This window comes from Megalobrama amblycephala, linkage group LG4 (genome assembly GCF_018812025.1).
Source record: "Megalobrama amblycephala isolate DHTTF-2021 linkage group LG4, ASM1881202v1, whole genome shotgun sequence".
Taxonomy (NCBI): Eukaryota; Metazoa; Chordata; class Actinopteri; order Cypriniformes; family Xenocyprididae; genus Megalobrama; species Megalobrama amblycephala.
In genome coordinates, this window is record NC_063047.1 from 39184028 (window position 1) to 39206271 (window position 22244).

Sequence of the window (22244 nt, forward strand, 5' to 3'; positions counted from 1 at the left end):
ATTATATATTCAATACACGAGCAAAACTCCGGTTTACATGCAGTTGATTATTTGCTAATAAGTAAGGTTATATATAGTATAGGCATACAGTATGCATGTTACTGGCTATTGTTTTAATATACTCGCATCAAATTCAAAATAATTTTAATTATATATTCAATACATTTCCTTCATAGGATCACTCATGAATTTTGTCTACGGCAGTATTGAATGTTGTCCAGTAGGTGGCGATTTGTACCTGATTGTTTACGGAAAAGGAAAAGATGAAGGGATATCTCTAAAAATGAACTTGCATATTAAAGATTACTCAGGGAAAATAGTAACTAAACCGATATAATACGGCCTTCTAATGTTATGCGTAAATAGACATGTCAGTGATAGTGCGATTTCATTGGATATGCAGAGCGGTCATCGCTTCATAAGGAGAGAAGACACAAAGAAGCCTCATTTTCAAACCTTCGTCGTCTTTAAAAGTAGTTTTTAAGACTCTGCTGGCATCTGGATGCAGAAACATGCTCATTTTCCGTTTGTTATTGGTGTTGATTTTTCATATGAACGCTCACTGCATGTATCCGAACTGGACATCACATGACAGACCAAACATAGTCATGCTCATGTCTGATGCCTTCGTAAGTTACTCATTTTACACTATAATACTTTAAATCACGTGTCAACTGTACCCATTAACTAACTTTCCAGTCGTTTTAACTTTGCAGAAATACTGGCTGTGTTTCAAAACCTAGAGAGCTGGCTAACTAGAAAGGAAACGCTTATGTAGGCAATTCTCTATGTTTTAAGACAGAATCTGTGTTATATGACTTTTGTTTTCTTATTTCTGAAGGATGGCAGGTTAACTTTTCATCCAGGAAATAAAGTTGTACAGCTGCCTTACATCAACTACATGAGGGAAATGGGTGCTGTTTTTCTCAACTCCTACACTAATTCACCCATCTGCTGTCCCTCAAGGGCAGGTAGGGTATTAGTCAGCCTCTGTGTATTGATATTTATTGTGCACCTGCATTACAGCAACATGGTAAACATATTGATGTCCCTAAGTGTATGTTTGTGTTGGCAGCTATGTGGAGTGGACAGTTTGTTCATTTGACTCAGGCCTGGAACAACTATAAATGTCTTGATCCCAATGCCACTACATGGATGGACGTCTTAGGAAAGAATGGATACCACACTCATAGCATGGGGAAACTAGACTACACATCAGGAGATCACTCTGTCAGGTGACACTTGTGTAGGCCCAAAAATGTATTTGGACACATGTTTTATAAAATGACAAAACAATGCATATGAAGGCAAAAAGTATTTGAACACTTTCTAGTACACTTGTGGTTACTCAGGATCTCTATAAACACCTGTCTGTTCAGTAATCGTGTGGAGGCGTGGACCAGAGACGTTCCATTCCTGCTGAGACAAGAGGGCCGTCCGGTCACAGATCTGGTGGGTGATACGTCCACAAAGAGGGTAATGACTAAAGACTGGAACATCACTGACGCTGCGGTCCAGTGGATCCGGCACACTGCTGCATCTCTCGCCCAGCCATTTGCACTGTACCTGGGGCTGAATCTTCCCCACCCGTACCGCACAGACTCTTTGGGACCCACAGCCGGGGGTTCCACCTTCCGTACCTCCCCGTATTGGCTAAACAAGGCAAGTTGCTTGATATAATGGAGGGATGGATAATGTGTAAATGTTCAGCAAGAATTAAGAAAAAAATGTGAACATCCAGCAGGCAAAAATCTCAATGAGGGTGGCACAGCTTCATAAATAGAAAAATTATTTATCGCATGTTCTCACCAAATCTGTAAATGTTAGAATCGCATTCAAATTGGATGATTTTAATCATGGCTGCACTTAATCATGGGATTTGAATCCAGAGAATCAGAAAGTGAGCAAGGCTTGTCTCAGAATATTCATGCACTTTTTACAATCACAAAAACTTTTATGCAGTGTGTTTAGATTCAGTTTCATAGGGAAACAATTAAAGAGTGACAGACAAAAGTAACATGAAAAAGTAAAATAGAATTTTTTACACTTTGTAGTGAAGACAATTCTAAAAATTGTCGTTGTCTTTTGAATTTGTTTCTGAAGGCTTAAAGGGATAGTTTACCAAAAAATTAAGATTCTGTCATCATTTTGTTCTAAACCAGCAACTGTCTGGTTACCACATTCTTCAGAATTCTTTTGCATTCAACAGAGGAAAGAAACTCATACAGGAAGGTGAGAAAATGATGACAAAATTTTTCATTTTTGCATGAACTCTCCCTTTAAGACAGTGGATTTATGCTGAAACTTTTCCACAAATGGACAAGCAGGTATTAAAACATAAATGTAAATGTGTTAATATAGGCAATAAGATGTCAACCCAGGGCTTATACAGTGGGTACGGAAAGTATTCAGACCCCCTTAAATTTTTCACTCTTTGTTATATTGCAGCCATTTGCTAAAATCATTTAAGTATATATTTTTTCCTCATTAATGTACACACAGCACCCCATATTGACAGAAAAACACAGAATTGTTGACATTTTTGCAGATTTATTAAAAAAGAAAAACTGAAATATCACATGGTCCTAAGTATTCAGACCCTTTGCTCAGTATTTAGTAGAAGCACCCTTTTGATCTAATACAGCCATGAGTCTTTTTGGGAAAGATGCAACAAGTTTTTCACACCTGGATTTGGGGATCCTCTGCCATTCCTCCTTGCAGATCCTCTCCAGTTCTGTCAGGTTGGATGGTAAACGTTGGTGGACAGCCATTTTTAGGTCTCTCCAGAGATGCTCAATTGGGTTTAAGTCAGGGCTCTGGCTGGGCCATTCAAGAACAGTCACGGAGTTGTTGTGAAGCCACTCCTTCGTTATTTTAGCTGTGTGCTTAGGGTCATTGTCTTGTTGGAAGGTAAACCTTCGGCCCAGTCTGAGGTCCTGAGCACTCTGGAGAAGGTTTTCGTCCAGGATATCCCTGTACTTGGCCACATTCATCTTTCCCTCGATTGCAACCAGTCGTCCTGTCCCTGCAGCTGAAAAACACCCCCACAGCATGATGCTGCCACCACCATGCTTCACTGTTGGGACTGTATTGGACAGGTGATGAGCAGTGCCTGGTTTTCTCCACACATACCACTTAGAATTAAGGCCAAAAAGTTCTATCTTAGTCTCATCAGACCAGAGAATCTTATTTCTCACCATCTTGGAGTCCTCCATGCGGGCTTTCATGTGTCTTGCACTGAGGAGAGGCTTCCGTCGGGCCACTCTGCCATAAAGCCCCGACTGGTGGAGGGCTGCTGTGATGGTTGACTTTCTACAACTTTCTCCCATCTCCCGACTGCATCTCTGGAGCTCAGCCACAGTGATCTTTGGGTTCTTCTTTACCTCTTTCACCAAAGCTCTTCTCCCTCGATAGCTCAGTTTGGCCGGACGGCCAGCTCTAGGAAGGGTTCTGGTCGTCCCAAACGTCTTCCATTTAAGGATTATGGAGGCCACTGTGCTCTTAGGAACCTTAAGTGCAGCAGAAATTTTTTTGTAACCTTGGCCAGATCTGTGCCTTGCCACAATTCTGTCTCTGAGCTCTTCAGGCAGTTCCTTTGACCTCATGATTCTCATTTGCTCTGACATGCACTGTGAGCTGTAAGGTCTTATATAGACAGGTGTGTGGCTTTCCTAATCAAGTCCAATCAGTATAATCAAACACAGCTGGACTCAAATGAAGGTGTAGAACCATCTCAAGGATGATCAGAAGAAATGGACAGCACCTGAGTTAAATATATGAGTGTCACAGCAAAGGGTCTGAATACTTGGGACCATATGATATTTCAGTTTTTCTTTTTTAATAAATCTGCAAAAATGTCAACAATTCTGTGTTTTTCTGTCAATATGGGGTGCTGTGTGTACATTAATGAGGAAAAAAAATGAACTTAAATGATTTTAGCAAATGGCTGCAATATAACAGAGAGTGAACAATTTAAGGGGGTCTGAATACTTTCCGTACCCACTGTAAATGTAGAGTATGAAATCTTAAATCATGTCTGTCAACACAAAATTAATTACTGTCTTAGGGTAAAGTATGAATAATGTGAACAGGATAACCCAAGATTATGTTTACCCACAGTTAAAAATGACCCTGGTTTAACAATTTCAAGTGTAAAATCCCAAGAGTGACACTTTTATACTTGTAAAACATTTGTGTACATCTCAACATTTTTAAGAAAACGTGTCAGTTCACACTTTTAATTAGTGTTCAGTGTTATTATTAATTAAAACTATTAAAAATAGTTTTCAGTATTTGAAATAAAGCTTAAATTATAAATATTAGACATAAAACCTAAACTCAAAGTAAAAAAAAAAAAAAATAGAAATGTTGCCTTGGCAACTAACTGAAATATATAAGTTTTAGAACTAAAATTACTAAAACTAATTAAAGCTGCAAGCAGCGATGAAAGGGCCCTCGCACCTGAGCTCACCAGGTCATTTCAAAGTGCCACACGTCCTGCTGCCAACAGGTGGCACTTTGACTGTTACTGAATATTGTCTTGTAGTGTCTTCAGGCCAGGACTATTATATATGTGAAGTTTGGAGCAGATCGGACATTGTATGCCTGAGTTACAACAACTTCCTGTTTCTTGGCGTTAATTGCATACTTTAGCACTTAGTCAAGTATTGCATAATTTAATGTTTCTAGCATATTTGGTACTTTGTGGCATATTTAAATGTGTTTCAGGGAGTGAATTACAGTGTAAAGCATGCCATTTCCTGTTGCCTGGAGGTGGCACTATGACTAACTGAATATTTGCATGTAGATGTCTTCAGGCCAGGACTCTTATCAAACAAGTTTGGGGGCAGGTCGGACATGGTATTCCCGAGTTACAACTCCTTCCTCTTTCATGGTGAAACATCTGACTTTGTCAGGCCGTCACGGCACGCCCTTCAGCGAAAACTCAAGATCTACGCAATGTAACATCGCTAAGGCCTTTAGATTAGACTGACCAAATATGATGTTGTTCTGGTTAAACAACATTAAGTTAAGTTTAAAACAAAAACTGCCAAAATTTTGCAAAGAAAATTCAAAATATCTCACTTCCTGATGGGTTTACAGATTTTGCACCCAGGGGCTTTTTTGTAGGTATTGGGCTGTTACATCTGTCTACCAAATTTCATACCTGTACGTGAAATGTAGCACAAAGGGTGCTTAATTGAAATTTTGTAGGTGGTGCTATCGAGCCATTTTGCCACACCTAATTCTGAAACCCATATCAGATGTAAATTTTCACCACTTCTGACGCGTGTGCAAAGTTTCATGAGTTTTCGAGCACGTTTAGGCCCTCAAAACTGTGATTCATTTCGGAGAAGAAGAAGAATTGGCCGAGCAATTACAATTGGGTCCTCACACCATTGGTGCTCGGGCCCTAAAAATGAAATAAAAATAAATCTAATGTCTAAATAGAAATATTTCTTTTTTTAAAAAAAAAAAAAGCACATGACAAAATTACTAAAATTAAAATTAAAACTGAAAATTTCAAAATAAGAGCTAATTCAAAATATTAACCAACACTATAATAGTATATACATAATATTAAAAATAACACTATTACAAATACACAATATAATGTTTGTATATTTTGGTTCATTATAATTGTCATTTTGTCCACAGCATGGTACACTAATAACAGTGTCAGTCCCACAGGAAGTTTATCTGAGCTACTGTGACACTGATCGTGTTTTCTCTCTAAGGTTTCTTACGATCAAGTGTCTGTTCCGAAGTGGTTGCGGTTTGAAGATATGCACCCTGTGGATTTCTATTCCACCTTCACCAAAAACTGCAGTGACCACTTCACGGAAGAAGAGATCCGTAACATAAGAGCCTTTTACTATGCTATGTGTGCTGAAACAGACAGCATGTTGGGTGAGCAGCCAGATGCATTTATAAGTGTTGTTTTGTCTCTGGATTTGATGTAATGACATACTGTCATTCTGTGTTTGTAGGTGAGGTGATAGCTGTTCTCAGAGACACTGGCTTACTGAACAGGACAGTCGTACTTTTCACTTCAGATCATGGGGATCTGGCCATGGAACACAGGCAGTTCTATAAGATGTCCATGTTTGAGGGCAGCTCTCATGTCCCTCTGCTTATAATGGGCCCAGGGGTGAAATCTGGCTTTGAAATCAGTCTACCTGTATCACTAGTGGACATTTATCCCTCTGTGCTTGGTAAGGCTGGAGACTAGTATTAAAGGGTTAGTTCACCCAAAAATGAAAATAATGTCATTTATTACTCACCCTCATGCCGTTCCACACACGTAAGACCTTCGTTAATCTTCGGAACACAAATTAAGATATTTTAGTTGAAATCCGATGGCTCAGTGAGGCCTTCATAGGGAGCAATGACACTTCCTCTCTCAAGATCCATTAATATACTTAAAACATATTTAAATCAGTTCATGTGAGTACAGTGGTTCAATATTAATATTATAAAGCGACAAGAATATTTTTGGTGCGCCAAAAAAAACAAAATAATGACTTATATAGTGATGGCCGATTTTAAAAACAATGCTTCATGAAGCTTCAGAGCACAAATGAATCAGTGTGTCAAATCATGATTCGGATCGCGTGTCAAACTGCCAACGGCTGAAATCACGTGACTTTGGCGCTCTGAACAGCAGATTCGATACACTGATTCATTTATGATCCGATGCTTCCTGAAGCAGTGTTTTGAAATCGGCCATCACTAAATAAGTCGTTATTTTGTTTTTTTTTGGCGCACCAAAAATATTCTCGTCGCTTTATAATATTAATATTGAACCACTGTGCTCACATGAACTGATTTAAATATGTTTTAAGTATATTAATGGATCTTGAGAGAGGAGGTGTCATTGCTCCCTATGAAGGCCTCACTGAGCCATCGGATTTCAACTAAAATATTCTTAATTTGTGTTCCGAAGATTAACGAAGGTCTGGAACGGCATGAGGGTGAGTAATTAATGACAGAATTTTCATTTTTGGGTGAACTAACCCTTTAATATGTTGTTTTGTTATAGGCTGAGGTTCTTTGTGGTTGTTAACAGTTACTCGAAATAAAGCATGGCTTGGTATTTGGGTGAATCTTAAGAAGAAGAAAAAAGGTTCATACTACAGCCCAAAACAAAATATATTTGAATGTATATAATACAAAAAAAAAAAACTGTTTGGACAAATTTTTATATATATAATTATTTTTAAATATATGTTTTTAGCTTACATGTAAATCAGTTGCTACCATGAGTATATAAACTAGCAAAAAAGGTTTTTTTTTTTTTTGTTGAAAAAAGTACTTTAATTTTTTTTAAGCAAGGGAACATTAAATTACATTTAACAAGGACATTTCTGATGTTATAAAATGCTTTTCTTTTGAACTTCTATTCATCAAAGAATCCTGAAAAAAGTATCATGGTTTCCACAAAAATATGAAGCAGCACAATTGTTTTCAATATTGAAAATAATAATAAATGTTTCTTGAGCAGCAAATCCGCATGTAAGAATGATTTCTGAAAGATCATGTGACCCTGTAACTAAGTATGGAGTAATGATGCTGAAAATTCTGCTTTGTCATCACAGGAATAAATTACATTTTAAAATATATTCAAATAGAAAACAATTATTTTAAATTGTAATATTTCACAATATTATCATTTTTACTGTCTTTTTGATCAAATAAATATAGCCTTGGTAAGAATAAGAGGATTCTCTCAAAAACATGAATAAGAAATGCAAAATGGAAATAAAAATATATAATTTTAATAACATAACACATATAACAAATTATAAATAAGAAATGCAAAAAGAAAAAAGATTCATTTTCTGTAATTGCTGAATTTTTGATTTTCGGGATGAATTATACCTTGGAATTGTTTTCATCTGTTTCCATCTGCTCTGTATGTGTTTTTGTTAGATCTTGCTGGTGTTCCACAGCCAGGGGGTCTCAGTGGTCACTCGCTGATCCCTCTGGTTTCTGAGGTCAGTGTTCATTCAGCTGAGCCTCATCCTGGCTGGGTGCTCAGTGAATATCATGGCTGCAATGCCAACGCCTCTACATATATGCTGAGGATCGCCGAGTGGAAGTACATCACATATGCAGATGGTTTGACCGTTCCTCCACAGCTTTTTAGTAAGTTTTTTTTTCTTTCATGATAGTTACAGTATCTCACAGAAGTGAGCACACCCCTCACATTTTTGTAAATATTTTTTGTTATATCTTTTCATGTGACAACACTGAAGAAATGACACTTTGCTACAATGTAAAGTAGTGAGTGTACAGCTTGTATAACAGTGTAAATTTGCTGTCCCCTCAAAATAACTCAACACACAGCCATTAATGTCTAAACCGCTGGCCACAAAAGTAGTACACCCCTAAGAAAAAAAATGTCCAAATTGGGCCCAAAGTGTCAATATTTTGTGTGGCCACCATTATTTTCCAGCACTGCCTTAACCCTCTTGGCATGGAGTTCACCAGAGCTTCACAGGTTGCCACTGGAGTCCTCTTCCATTCCTCCATGACGACATCACGGAGCTGATGGATGTTAGAGACCTTGCGCTCCTCCACCTTCTGTTTGTGGATGCCCCACAGATGCTCAATAGAGTTTAGGTCTAAAGACACGCTTGGCCAGTCCATCACCTTTAGCCTCAGCTTCTTTAGCAAGGCAGTGGTCATCTTGGAGGTGTGTTTGGGGTCGTTATCATGTTGGAATACTGCCCTGCGGCCCAGTCTCCGAAGGGAGGGGATCATGCTCTGCTCATTCATGGTTCCCTCAATGAACTGTAGCTCCCCAGTGCCGGCAGCACTCATGCAGCCCCAGACCATGACACTCCCACCACCATGCTTGACTGTAGGCAAGACACACTTGTCTTTGTACTCCTCACCTGGTTGCCGCAACACAGGCTTGACACCATCTGAACCAAATAAGTTTATCTTGGTCTCATCAGACCACGGGACATGGTTCCAGTAATCCATGTCCTTAGTCTGTTTGTCTTCAGCAAAATGTTTGCGGGCTTTCTTGTGCATCATCTTTAGAAGAAGCTTCCTTCTGGGACGACAGCCATGTAGACCAATTTGATGCAGTGTGCGGCGTATGGTCTGAGCACTGACAGGTCGACCCCCCGACCCCTTCAATCTCTGCAGCAATGCGGCAGCACTCATTCGTCTATTTCCCAAACACAACCTCTGGATATGACGCTGAGCATGTGCACTCAACTTCTGTGGTCGACCATGGCAAGGCCTGTTCTGAGTGGAACCTGTCCTGTTAAACTGCTGTATGGTCTTGGCCACCGTGCTGCAGCTCAGTTTCAGGGTCTTGGCAATCTTCTTATAGCCTAGGCCATCTTTATGTAGAGCAACAATTCTGTTTTCCAGATCCTCAGAGAGTTCTTTGCCATGAGGTGCCATGTTGAACTTCCAGTGACCAATATGAGAGAGTGAGAGCGATAACACCAAATTTAACACACCTGCTCCCCATTCACACCTGAGACCTTGTAACACTAACGAGTCACATGACACAGGGGAGAGAAAATGGTTAATTGGGCCCAATTTGGACATTTTCACTTAAGGGTGTACTCACTTTTGTGGCCAGCGGTTTAGACATTAATGGCTGTGTGTTGAGTGATTTTGAGGGGACAGCAAATTTACACTGTTATACAAGCGGTACACTCACTACTTTACATTGTGGCAAAGTGTCATTTCTTCAGTGTTGTCACATGAAAAGATATAATAAAATATTTACAAAAATGTGAGGGGTGTACTCACTTCTATGAGATACTGTATGCTGATGATATCTAATCAAACATATGGTCTTGACATAGTATTCTGCACAACAAGGATGTGATGTTCCTGTTATGATGTTTTTCATATGACAGCTGTCCTAAGTTAATGATTTCAATGTTCTTTCCACAGACTTGTCCAAAGATGAATCAGAATTGAGAAATGTTGCATCACATTTTCCTGATGTATGTCAGGACTTGGACAAGCAGTTACGCAGAATTTTGGACTACCCCAGTGTCTCTCAAAGTGTTCACCGCTACAATAAACAACAGTTTCTGGAATGGAAGAAAAGTCTAGGGGACAGTTACTCTCAGGTCATAGCCAACCTACGATGGCATATTGACTGGCAAAAAGATGCCAAGTCCTATGAGAGAGACATTGAGGAATGGCTATTAGGGTTTGATTGACCATTTGGTTTATAGCCGTCCATGATCAGCACAGACGATTCATGCTTCTATTCGGAACAAAAGAACAATGTAGTCTGCATAAGGGTATGTTCACACGACAACAATGCACTAAAAACAGAAACGTTTTTCCTTTGCATTTGTTGCGCACAGACGACAACGTTGTCAAACACACTGTTCACATGGATCTGCGAAGACGACTAAAAACGCTGTATTATTCATGCCAGGCCAGTAGTTGGTGATGTCACTTTGTAAAGAAATACCACATGACTATTGAGTGAACACACAATGCGCATGACATCACCGTTTTTTCTCAAATTTGTGGTTTTGTAATTTACATGGATATGTTAACAGTATAGTTTTCAAAAACATGCACTTTGAAACCCCTTTTCAAATGTTTGCGTTTTCAGGCCCCCAAAACAGTTGAAAACAGTGTTGTGGAAACGCCCCCTTAGTCAAGGCTACTCAGATAGTGTACTTGAACAGTTTGCATCACAAAGAGCTTACTGTATTTACTACAGTTGCTTAAATGATTGCACTCTGTTTTTCTTGTAAATAAACATTTAAAGATCTGATTTGATCATTTTTAATGTTTTTAAAGATATGGATGTATTTATTTAAATAAAGGCACTACCCTAAAAGTACTATGGTGGTACAGTGATAGGAATTTTAATATATATATATCTCTGTAAGTCACCATGATACGGAAGAGGATTAGGGCCAAGCAATAATAAAAAAATAAAACCATCTCGAGATTAAAGTTGTTAAATTTCGAGAAAAAACTCGTTCAATTTTGAGAAAAAAGTCGAAATAAAATGTTGAGAATAAACTCGTTAAATTTCGAGAAAAAGGTCGAGATAAATATTAAGAATGAAGTCATTAAATTACGAGAAAAAAACTCGTTAAATTTCAAGAATAAAGTCGAGATAAAATGTTGAGAATAAAGTCATTAGATTACGAGAAAAAAGTCATTAAATTACGAGAACAAATTTGTTGAATTATGAGAAAAATGTCGTTAAATTTCGAGAAAAAAGTCGAGATAAAATGTTGAGAATAAACAATAAATTATGAGAAAAAAGTCGTTAAATTACGAGAACAAATTTGTTAAATTACGAATTTGTTCTCATAATTTAACGACTTTTTTTCTCGTAATTTAATGACTTTATTCTCAACATTTTATTTCGACTTTTTTCTCGAAATTTAATGAGTTTTTTCTCGAAATTTAACAACTTTAAGCTCGCGATGGTTTTATTTTATTATTATTGCTTGGCCCTAATCCTCTTCCGTACCATGAAAATCAAAATGGACAATTCTTTTTTTTAATGGAATTTTGCAGTATTTATTATAAATGTTTTATCTGTGCAAATCATTATTTATTTAATTTTTAATTTATGTGTAATCTTTATTCAAATAACTTACCCTCCCTCTTGCAGCTACATCTCTTCTCTGATGATGAGGGCGGGACAACCTGTCACTCACATGACATCACAGCCATAGCAATGCACAACAAACCAATCAGTTCCTGATGGACAAAATCAAGTCCCGCCCTACATTTTTTTTTTCTTGTCCAAGAAGCTGTTTCAGAATATTGCATCCGTTTGATGCCAGCTTTAAAGACCAAGTCAAGTCCAATTAATTAAAAGCAACAGAAGTTGACACAAAGTGCTGCACAATTCATAAAAATAAATACAATATTTGAACAAATCCTCAAATAAATAAGAAAATAAAATAAGAAATAATATAAGTTTAATAATATAATGCATTACAATAAATTATAAATAAAATTGTACAAATATGCTTGATCTTGAGATTATTTATGACCTTTATTTGTTTCAGTCTGCTCTATGTTTTTGTTAGATCTTGCTGGTTTTCCACAGCCATCAGATGATATTCATACCATGGTATTATTAAATAATAATATTATGCATATATCATCGTATTTACATGGCACTTACTTAGAATGTCATGATATTATTATGGTGCCATGTCCAAAAGCATAATAATTGTGTACTCTTTTTGTTTTTGAACGTGATTTTTTTTTTGACAGAATCCTGGAGTAAACAAGTGGAGGAGATGAAACATTGTTTCTGTAATACTTTGTACTACCGAAAGGGGGTGATGTTAAAAAGCCAAAACTTTAAAACCCAGAAGATAAACGTGAATCGTGTGTGTACAGGCGACAGTAGACAGTGTGTGTCAGACCCGCAGTTTATTGTAGACGTGCAGTATTGATGTTTTACTTCTATTGCAACACTAGTCACGTGAATCTTTGGAGTACGGATCAAGCGCGTGGCATGAAGACACAAACTCTATCGATATATTGAACTCGTCGCCGCATGTCGTCATTAGTTTGATACTGGAGTAGGATGGGCTTTTACACCTGGCACTTTTTACCTTTGACCTTAAGCGATTTAAAAGCTAGTATTGGTGTTATGTCTGTTTAATTCATATCACAATCTGGTTAAAATTGATAACAGGACGATCGCGGAATTTTTCATAATCTTTCCTGATGTCGGACTGCAGCTCGTCGGGTTCAGATGAGGATTTGGACCCGGAGTCAGAGCTGCTGGACGAGCTCGGCGGCAAGCTCAGCAAGGTAACAGAACTGTTAAACACTACAGTTTTTCCAACTTGTATTAGTGTTCAACAGTAATTTTAGTTGGTGTTGTTGACATTAAGGTTAGTGAGTTACTTTCGTTTGCTTCAATATCGCTAAAACGCCGCTTTTTGGGAGTTTTTTTGTGATTGTGCATGTTATGCCCTACCAATACTATCAGTAACATGAGCTATGTCCGATACCTAAAGAATCGTTTTAATGAACCAACTGAACCGGTTTTGTGACAGTCGATCAAAACGAATTGGACTGAATCGGTTCGAACGGTCAATAACTCGCATAGGAGAATCATTGCTTTCAGACATGAGCAGTGTATGAAGGACCAAACCTGCAGAGATTAAAAAATAAATTAATAAATGGCTAGATGTATTAAATGTAATTGAAAATAAATGACTTGATAAAACACATCATTATTTTTTATTCAATTTAGGAGCTTTTATTGTAAGTGCAATTTATATTTAGGTTCTAAATGTCTTTTGCAAATGTTTTATGAGGCGAATCATGGAATGTTTTAGAGCATGCAATACATTTTTTCACTGAATCTTTTTTTTCTCTGATTAGCAAACATTGATTACTTTCCATTCTGAGGATCCAACTTCTAAATTTATATTTTTTTAAAAAAATTGAGTTTGTTTCAACAAAATAGCAGTCATTAGCAAAGAGACTTGGCATCTTGGCAACAATTATTGTAGTTTGAAAAATGCATGCAAGTCACCAGTGTTGACTTGGGTAAAGTTGGTTTTATATTCGCACATTCGGACTTCTGATAAATTCAGACTTTCCAATAAATGTGCAATAAATTAATGTTTGCGAATTTTAAGCAGCGACATATTGACAACCAACGATTGTCAACTTACAACATTTTTCACAGTCGATCAAAATAGGCAAGTATTGTTTTAATGGCATATTTACTTGTGAATGTCCAATGTTGTGTGATTAACAAGGCTATTGAATACGGATGTCCGAATGTGCGAATATAAAACCAACTTTACCCAAGTCCAGTGTTGGGGGTACTTACATTACATTACATTACATTACAAGTAACGTGAGTTACATTATCAGATTTTTCAAGTAACTAGTAAAGTAACACATTACAAACCTCTATTCAATATTCAATATTTTGTTTCACTTGGAAATATGTCACAACACTGAAGTAAAGTCGGTTGCAACTTCCGGTTCACGGGGACTTTAAATTTACAACAAAATATCTGAGTTACTTTTTCAAATAAGTAACGCAAATTACTTTGTTGTTCTATGACTGACACCTCCTTTGTCCCCATGTTGAGAGAAATCCGGTGCAGAGCCGTTTGTACGCTGCGTAAACATGATCAATATTGTAGTTCTACATTAAATGTGAGCATGCATTTATTCATCTCACTTGCAAAAAAACAGATTTATTATTCCTCAAAATGAATAAAAACTTTCAAATGCAAACTCAGAATATGACACAAACCTGCAATAATTAAATGTTACTGTAAATGACACACGCATACTTTGTATTTAATCTCACTTTATTAAACAATGTCTTTGCTGCTGACCTTCAATTCAACCATACAAATATGCAAACATTACTTTAGAAAAACATCACATTTGTTTAAGGTTTGTTTGTTTGTTTGTTTTTATTATTGCTGAAGTAAGAGCGTTGAACTTTCTTCCCCTGCGTCCGATTCTTCTGATGCAGGAATGGTTGTTTGGTTTGTTTGTTTGAAAGGTTTGTTTGAACTGCTCTCTGCTGTACAGGCCTGAATTTGCATTTACTTCAGCCTGAGGCTTATTTATTTCACTTTTGGTGTGAAAGGGCCTTTACATTTGCCATAATTATAAATTTTTATTGTCGTCATCATTGTTGTTATTAAAAACAAACAAGCAAGCCCAGCCAAGGTGAGAAAATGTAATGGATCACTTTCCATAAAAAGTCATTACTTTTCTTAGGGAGTAACGCAATTTTGTAACGCATCACGTTTAAAAGTCATTTTCCCCAACACTGAAAGTCACCTGCTGAACTTTGAAGCCTTGAACCTTCAGGAAGGTTTAATCTTTATGTTACAAGTGTGTGGAGTCATGCAGTGATAACAATAAGCCATGTGATATCAAGTATGATAAACACTTTGTTTGTCTCCAGTGGACTAACTACATTCATGGATGGCAGGACCGCTGGATTGCGCTGAAGGGCAATATTCTCAGTTACTACAGGTCAGCAGATGAGAAGGAGTTCGGCTGTAGAGGGTCCATCTGTCTCAGCAAGGCTGTCATCACGGTGAGGCTGTTCTGTAATGTTTACCTGTATGATTATCAAAGGCTTATCTTGACTTCACAGTGATATGAATTGCAAAGAGCTGATATGTACTACAGTGTTAAAATGTTTGAGCAGTAACGCTTCCTGTATGTCATGCAGTGTTAATCCATCTGCTATTGCCATGGGAAGCAGTCGTACTTGTTTTGGGGGTTTCTCTTGAACAGCCTGATTGTTTCAGGTGGACAAAGCAGAACATGAGGTTGGGTAGAAAGTACAAGGGTACTTCTCTGCTTACTTTGAACAGACACATCCTAGTGTGATCCATACTAAACATCCTGCAAGACTGCACCCAACTTCTTTATGGAATTATCATTATCATGGGCCTTAAAAAATAATTAATATTAAATTATAAATTATAATAAAATAGGCCCATATCATTTACTTTAATGCTGTAAAAATTAATATAATATAATATAATAAATGCAGTCTGATTAAACAGTGTTTTTTATATTCTTTGGCAAAATGTGATTGCAATTTAAGCTGCACAATTGTTGCGGTTATCTCAAATATAACAGCTTTTGAAGTTGTTTCATAATTGAATAATTTTTCAACATTGACACTGTTATTTAACTAAATTGAATCAAAATTTGAACTCACTTGGGCTGCATAATGACACTATTCTGTATTCTGTTGAGCTGCTTAGTGGCTGACATTAAAGTCATTTCATAATTGATGAACATTAACACTGTTTATTACTATGAAGCTGCTTTGGATATGTGATTTGACTTATCAGAGGTTATTTTCTGTGCAAAGAGATGAATTTCAATTGTTTGTTGTCAGAAAGATCATGTTTTCTGCCCAAAGCAATTTATTTAATGTATTCTCTCAAAAGTCAAGTAAACTTGGCGTCAAAAATGATCTAGCCAAATCTTGTTTAAATTTTAAAAAGAATAGTTATTTTAATTTTTGCTGCACTGTATGTCTGCTGCATGTTGTGGAGGTGGTTCAAGGACAGAAGTCTTGGCAGTAAGACTACAAGGAAATGTCCAACAAAGCTGCTTTGTATGTCTTTAGGTTGACGCACTATTGCTACATTGTTCTGGTATTGAGTGAATTGAAGGAGTCTTGAGGATTAGAACAGGGTGAGCAGAACCACAGGAACGTCCTGTGACGGACGGTGCATATCGCATATCTTATTGTGAAAAGGGTGATCTGGGAGCAGTTTTTGCTTTGACTGTTCCAATAAAAATGGGCATGTGTAAAAAAAGAACCTGCTTGAAAAGTACTGCTCTTAGATAGATTCACAATGCTCGTGGCCCAGATGGCTTTATGCTGTATATTAGGGTCTAAAAAAAGTGAACTTGACTAAAGGCCCACCGTTAAAGATCACAGGTTGTTTGGATCCAGTTTTGATTTTCTGGCTGCATGAATCCGGTTTGAAGCCCCACTTTGAAGCCGGCCTGGTCCCAGAGTCCCCTCTGGAATGTCTGTGTTCGGTTGATTTCATTGTGTTTTGTAGAGGAGAAAACAGAGATGATCTGATGATAACAGATGTTACTGAAACACTGACTGAATTCAGCAGCCCTGCTCTGGACTGGATCTGCTCTGTCTCTGATAAGAGCTGTGTGCGTCCCAAAGACTACATGCCCACTACCCCTGCAGAAAACACTTACTACAAAGTATGTCCCCTGTAAAATGCATGAAATTATAGTTAAATTATAGTTTTAGCCCGTATTATGCTTGTTTGGATAATACCTTTTAAAGGATTAGTTCACTTTCTAATAAAAATTTCCTGATAATTTACTCACCCCTGTGTCATCCAAGATGTCCATGTCCTTCTCTCTTCAGTCGAAAAGAAATTAAGGTTTTTGATGAAAACATTCCAGGATTATTCTCCTTATAGTGGACTTCAATGGCCTCAAATAGTTGAAGGTCAAAATGACAGTTTCAGTGTAGCTTCAAAGGGCTTTAAACGACACCAGACAAGGAATAAGGGTAAGATAAGATAAGTCAAACGATCGGTCATTTTCTAAAAAAAATAAATAAAAATGTATATGCTTTATAAACACAAATGATCACCTTGCAAGTGCTTCCGCCAGACTGCCTTCCTTATTCTTCAAAAAGCTTATGCTGTATGTCCTAATGAGGGGTTTAGAAAAACTGATCCCTTTATCAAACCATTTCAGAGGTGATGCTGCAAATGTATATTATGAAAAAATGTGTTTTTTTTTTTGTTTTTTTTAAACCTTGGATGCATGTAAATCTATTGTAAGAGACCTTTAAAACAAAATTTTAAAATAGCTTAATAAGGGCACTTTAAGGCAGATAATTTTTTTTAAATACACTCTTAAGTTTTTGTTGGTTTTGCTTGTTTAAACAATGGTGTTCCAACAATTTCCTCACATTGTTTTATTTAAAATTGTGCATCCTTAATTAGGGCTGCACGATATATCGCATGCGATTGTCACGCGCATTTCGTCAGTAAAGCCGGTTCCCTGATTACTGCTAAATCGCCATCACCTGCTTTCAAATGGAGCGGCATTTAATAGACAGAGCCGTAGATCACTGACAAGCCACGCAATATCGCGTTCATATCGCAGATGAATCGCCTTCGATAATGAACGCGATATTGCGTGGCTTTTCAGTGATCTACGGCTCTGTCTATTAAATGGCGCTCCATTTGAAAGCAGGTGATGGCGATTTAGCGGTAATCAGGGAACCGGCTTTACTGACGAAATGCGCGTGACAATCTCATGCGATATATCGTGCAGCCCTATCCTTAATTGTTTGGGGTACACTGCATATTTATAAGGATATATAATTGATCATTTGTTTCATTTGTTATCTTTTTTTTTAGATTTTATATACTAATCATAAAGTAAAACAACTACTTTAAAGGTGCAGTAGGTGATCTGGGAAATGTTAACTTTAGCCTGCTAGCATTGAAAGCATATGATCCCACCCTCTCTGCAAATCACCGTCCAAAGCCACACCTCCTCCAAAACACATGAACGCGCACAGACCAGAAGCGAGATGACCAGAGACAACAACATTGAAATAAATCATGTGTCATTCATCGGTGAGAATACTTTACAGTACAGTGAGTAAGTTTAAATACATAAAAATAGTTCCCGATTTGACACTGGCTGCTGCTGTCGTTGAACTAATTCGTAAACGTACACAAACTACATAAGCTACAATATGTGTTACTATCAAAACGAAATTGAATCATACCATGTACCTACCTGTCCAAAAGAAATATTGCAAACGTAGCATTATTTTAGCTCTTTTTTGACTGTCTTTTTTTTTCGTGGATCCTTTTCCAGTGCCACTTGTTGTCGGTTCAGGAGGAAAATTAGGTTGTTTCTGTTTGCCTGCCATTCTCACTCTGTCTGCACGGCGTACAAGAAATGCGCTGATGATGTATATGATGTCTGCGTGAACAGGCTGGGCAGTGGAATATAAACGCACAATGACCGACAGGGAGCTCATCATTTCGTTTAGACCGAATGCAATGATTGAATGAACATTTTATGGTCCTACGCCTTCCACAGACAGTATATTTTTATAAAAATACACTTAGACCGCTTAACATAGTGATTGCTATGAGGATATAAGGAGACTTTCAACCAGCATAACAAAATTTTTTCTTTAGAAAATCACCTATTGCACCTTTAAGTAATTATAATTTAAAATAACCAAAACCAGCATTTAATTAATCTATTTATTTATCTATCAACAACTGATTAATTTGTGATAAAGTGTTTCATTTGTCTTCAATAATGAAACTGACAGTCAAATGTCATTGTTTGTAAGTGTTCAGTGCAACTTCTTAGCAATTGAACCTTGAATTGTCTGCTCATTTAGGTTCATTAGATAAAATTAAACAACTAAGTAAGAAAGAAATGACATTCTGGCAAAAGTATGGATTGTTAAAGATTTAAGTTATAGTTTATGGACAATTTGTGCATTACTTAAAGCTAGCTAATGGTTTGCCCTAGATTTAGGGGGTCTGCGGGTTTTGTTTTACTGTTAAAGTGGTCTGCCATCTGAAAATGTTTGCGGCCTACTGACCTATTCAATAAATGCAAATCTGTGATGTGGTGGCAGGGAGTTGTTTATCAGGAACAGCAGGAAAAGGTGCTCCAAAAACATAATGGCAGAGAGAATGGAAAGTTGATGACCCGTGTTTAATCCATTTTCCAACATGTTCATTGTTATGATCTGTTCTTGTTTTTGATGCTTTCTCTTTCAGCCTCATGAGTTTGATGAATGCCGGTTTGACATCAGTGTGAACGACAGCATCTGGTACCTGAGGGCCGAACATCCTTTGCTCCGGCAGCAGTGGATCGATACCATCGAACTTCACAAGGTGAGTCCCTCAGAAGCAGCAAGATAAACTGCTCCAGCTCCAGTGTGTTTCTGATAGTGAGTGATCATGTTTGTGTTGCAGAACCTGAATGGGTGTTTTATTTCCTTTGTTGAGGAAAGGAGGGTGTTGGAGGCATGGTGCAGTGGAATGTGTCCTGCATGCTTTTCTTTTTTTTCTTTTTCTTTTTTGGCTATCATTTCCTTGTGCTGTCATTTGAGTGCACAGTGAGTTATTTCTAAGGGATTCGTTTGTGTAAATCATCAAAAACCTGTGTATTTTTCATAGTTTAGTATTAAGGACTTCTATCTTTGTTGTGTTCTTTAGATATGCAGGTGTGTAGTAGATAAATTACGTGATACTTATTTTTTTATTCAATTTTATTCTATTAATTTATTCAAAAATACATTAAAGGGCATTTTTTTTATTCAATTTTATAATATTCTTATAATTTTATAATGTTTTATAATGAGGTCCACTTATAATGTTATCAAGATTTTTACATCAAAAACCATCTTAATTTCAAAGCAATAAGCTATTTCTATCCTGTTGTTGACCCTTTCTCTTTCGAACACTTGATATGTGTTATGACAGGCGTGCCACATTCAAGACTTGGAAGTAAATGTCCACTGCAGTAATTGGGTAACATTTTTGCATATTAAAATCATTTTCAACATCCCCTCCATTACACATGTGGAATTTGAAAACTTCAGATGTTGAAAAATTTCTCATTACGTAGTTGAAATATTTGCCAGCAATGTCATGCATAGCCTATTGCATATGCTTTATAAGTCTTGGTTGTGGCAAATAAAGTTTAAAGGGTTAGTAATTAATGACAGAAATCTCATTTTTAGGTGAACTAACCCTTTAAAGGGATAGTTCGCCCAAAAATGAAAATTTGATGTTTATCTGCTTACCCCCAGGGCATCCAAGATGTAGGTGACTTTGTTTCTTCAGTAGAACACAAATGATGATTTTTAACTCCAACCATTGCCGTCTGTCAGTCTTATAATGCAAGTCAATGGTAACACAATTTATAAGAGTCAATAAACATGCATAGACAAATCCAAATTAAACCCTGCGGCTCGTGACGACACATTGATGTCCTAAGACACGAAACGATCGGTTTGTGCAAGAAAACGAACAGTATTTATATTATTTTTTTACCTCTAATACGCCACTATGTCCAACTGTGTTCCGCACTTGCGACGGAAGTGATGTCTCACGCTTATACTTCAATGAGTACAAGACATCACTGCCATTGTCAGAGCGCGATCAGACCTCACTAAGCGAGTGCTGAACGCAGTTGGACATAATGGCGTATTAGATGTAAAAAATAATATAAATACTGTTCGGTTTCTCGCACAAACCGATCATTTCGTGTCTTAGGACATCAATGTGTCGTCACGAGCCGCAGGGTTTCATTTGCATTTGTCTGTATGTTTTTTGACTCTTATAGATGGAGTTCCCATTGACATGCATTATATGACTGACAGACGGCAACGGTTGGAGTTAAAAATCATCATTTGTGTTCTACTGAAGAAACAAAGTCACCTACATCTTGGATGCCCTGGGGGTAAGCAGATAAACATCAAATTTTCATTTTTGGGTGAACTATCCCTTTTAAATATTTGGAATTACCACAGTTATAATTGACAAAGGATGACTTATGGTGTTTTATGAATGAATGGTTATTAATTACGAATTAATGAATGTGCCATTGTTTGTCACACTGTCGTTCTTATAGGCTATTCATAGTTCATTCTATTCGATAAAGTGAAAAACATATACATTGTCATTTGCAGTGTCATGTTTTAAATAAAATGAAAACGTGTTGTAATGTCTTACTGATGACAAATCAGAAGATGTTGCTCACTGAAGCTTTTATTCAGGAGTACAGTGAATGGCTTAGAAGATCAAAACAATAACAAAAGCAGCGTTCTCTGATAATCCAATGCATTAACCCCATAAATGCAGAAAAAAGGAAAGTACAGCAAATCACTACTATCATAACTATTCTGTTTGACTCCGGCGCTGCAATATAAATACTCAGTACATACCAAACGATCTGTATCAGACAAAACAATAGTGACACATGGTAGAAACACTGTTACTCAGACTTGTGTGTTGCGACATTACTGTCGGATCCAGTTGGCACTGCATCATCTTTTATTTTCACTCTTTCTGAAAAGCCTGCTTCAAACTGTCTTGTTTAAAACCAATCCGCAGTAAATGAAGCAAGCAAGCAAACAAACAAACAAACAAACCGTGTCTTACTGACTTGATCTGACTGGAACTTTGTTAAAAATAAATCTCACTCATGCTTTCTTAATGTTGGGATCACAAGGAAGGCAATGCAAAGACTGTTTTTTTTTGTCGTATTCAAAATGTTAGGGGTGTTACAAGTGTCCTGATACGGTAATGAAAAAAAAAACTCAAAACTGCTTCACTCCAATTTGAAAAAACATGCTGAAAAAATAAAACAGGAAAGAGGACCCTGCAGAACCTCATGACTGTGTGTCAAGGTTAATAAGTGTCTTAAAATATTAGATAATTTGACCTGTTTATGAAAAGGCAAGGTTAGTTCAAGTTGTAAAATATGTTGTGTGATGTGACTCCTCAAATGTTATGTTGTTTATTTATAAATATACATTTTTAAATATGTATTTGGAAATGATTATTAAAATGTGTACACTCACATGTATTGAATATGTAAAGAAAACATTTTATTATTTCTTATCAATTAATACTCCATACTCAATTTTAAGAGTTATTCATGTATTTATTTTTCAAAAATTTTGAAAAATTTTGAAAAATAAATACATG

At 36.9% G+C, this 22244-nt stretch overlaps 2 protein-coding genes across 3 annotated transcripts in view; both read left to right on the top strand.

Annotated features, from left to right (window-relative positions):
• Positions 1-211: 211 nt before the first annotated feature.
• On the top strand, positions 212-10774 carry arsk (arylsulfatase family, member K). Its single transcript, XM_048189190.1, has 8 exons — positions 212-629; positions 842-971; positions 1076-1235; positions 1380-1662; positions 5739-5910; positions 5991-6215; positions 7933-8148; positions 9928-10774. The coding sequence occupies exons 1-8, from the start codon at positions 513-515 to the stop codon at positions 10200-10202; spliced, it is 1578 nt and encodes a 525-aa protein (XP_048045147.1). The 5' UTR covers positions 212-512; the 3' UTR covers positions 10203-10774.
• A 1556-nt stretch (positions 10775-12330) lies between these two features.
• cert1a (ceramide transporter 1a) overlaps positions 12331-22244 on the top strand; it is a 34873-nt gene continuing 24959 nt past the window's right edge. The window contains exons 1-3 of one of the 2 annotated variants that reach the window (XM_048189200.1): positions 12331-12795; positions 14936-15070; positions 19305-19421. In XM_048189200.1, coding sequence (XP_048045157.1) covers positions 12709-12795; positions 14936-15070; positions 19305-19421 — 339 coding nt within the window. In that variant the 5' untranslated portion in view covers positions 12331-12708. The remainder of the gene's footprint in view (positions 12796-14935; positions 15071-19304; positions 19422-22244) is intronic. The other variant, XM_048189199.1, reaches the window with a different exon arrangement.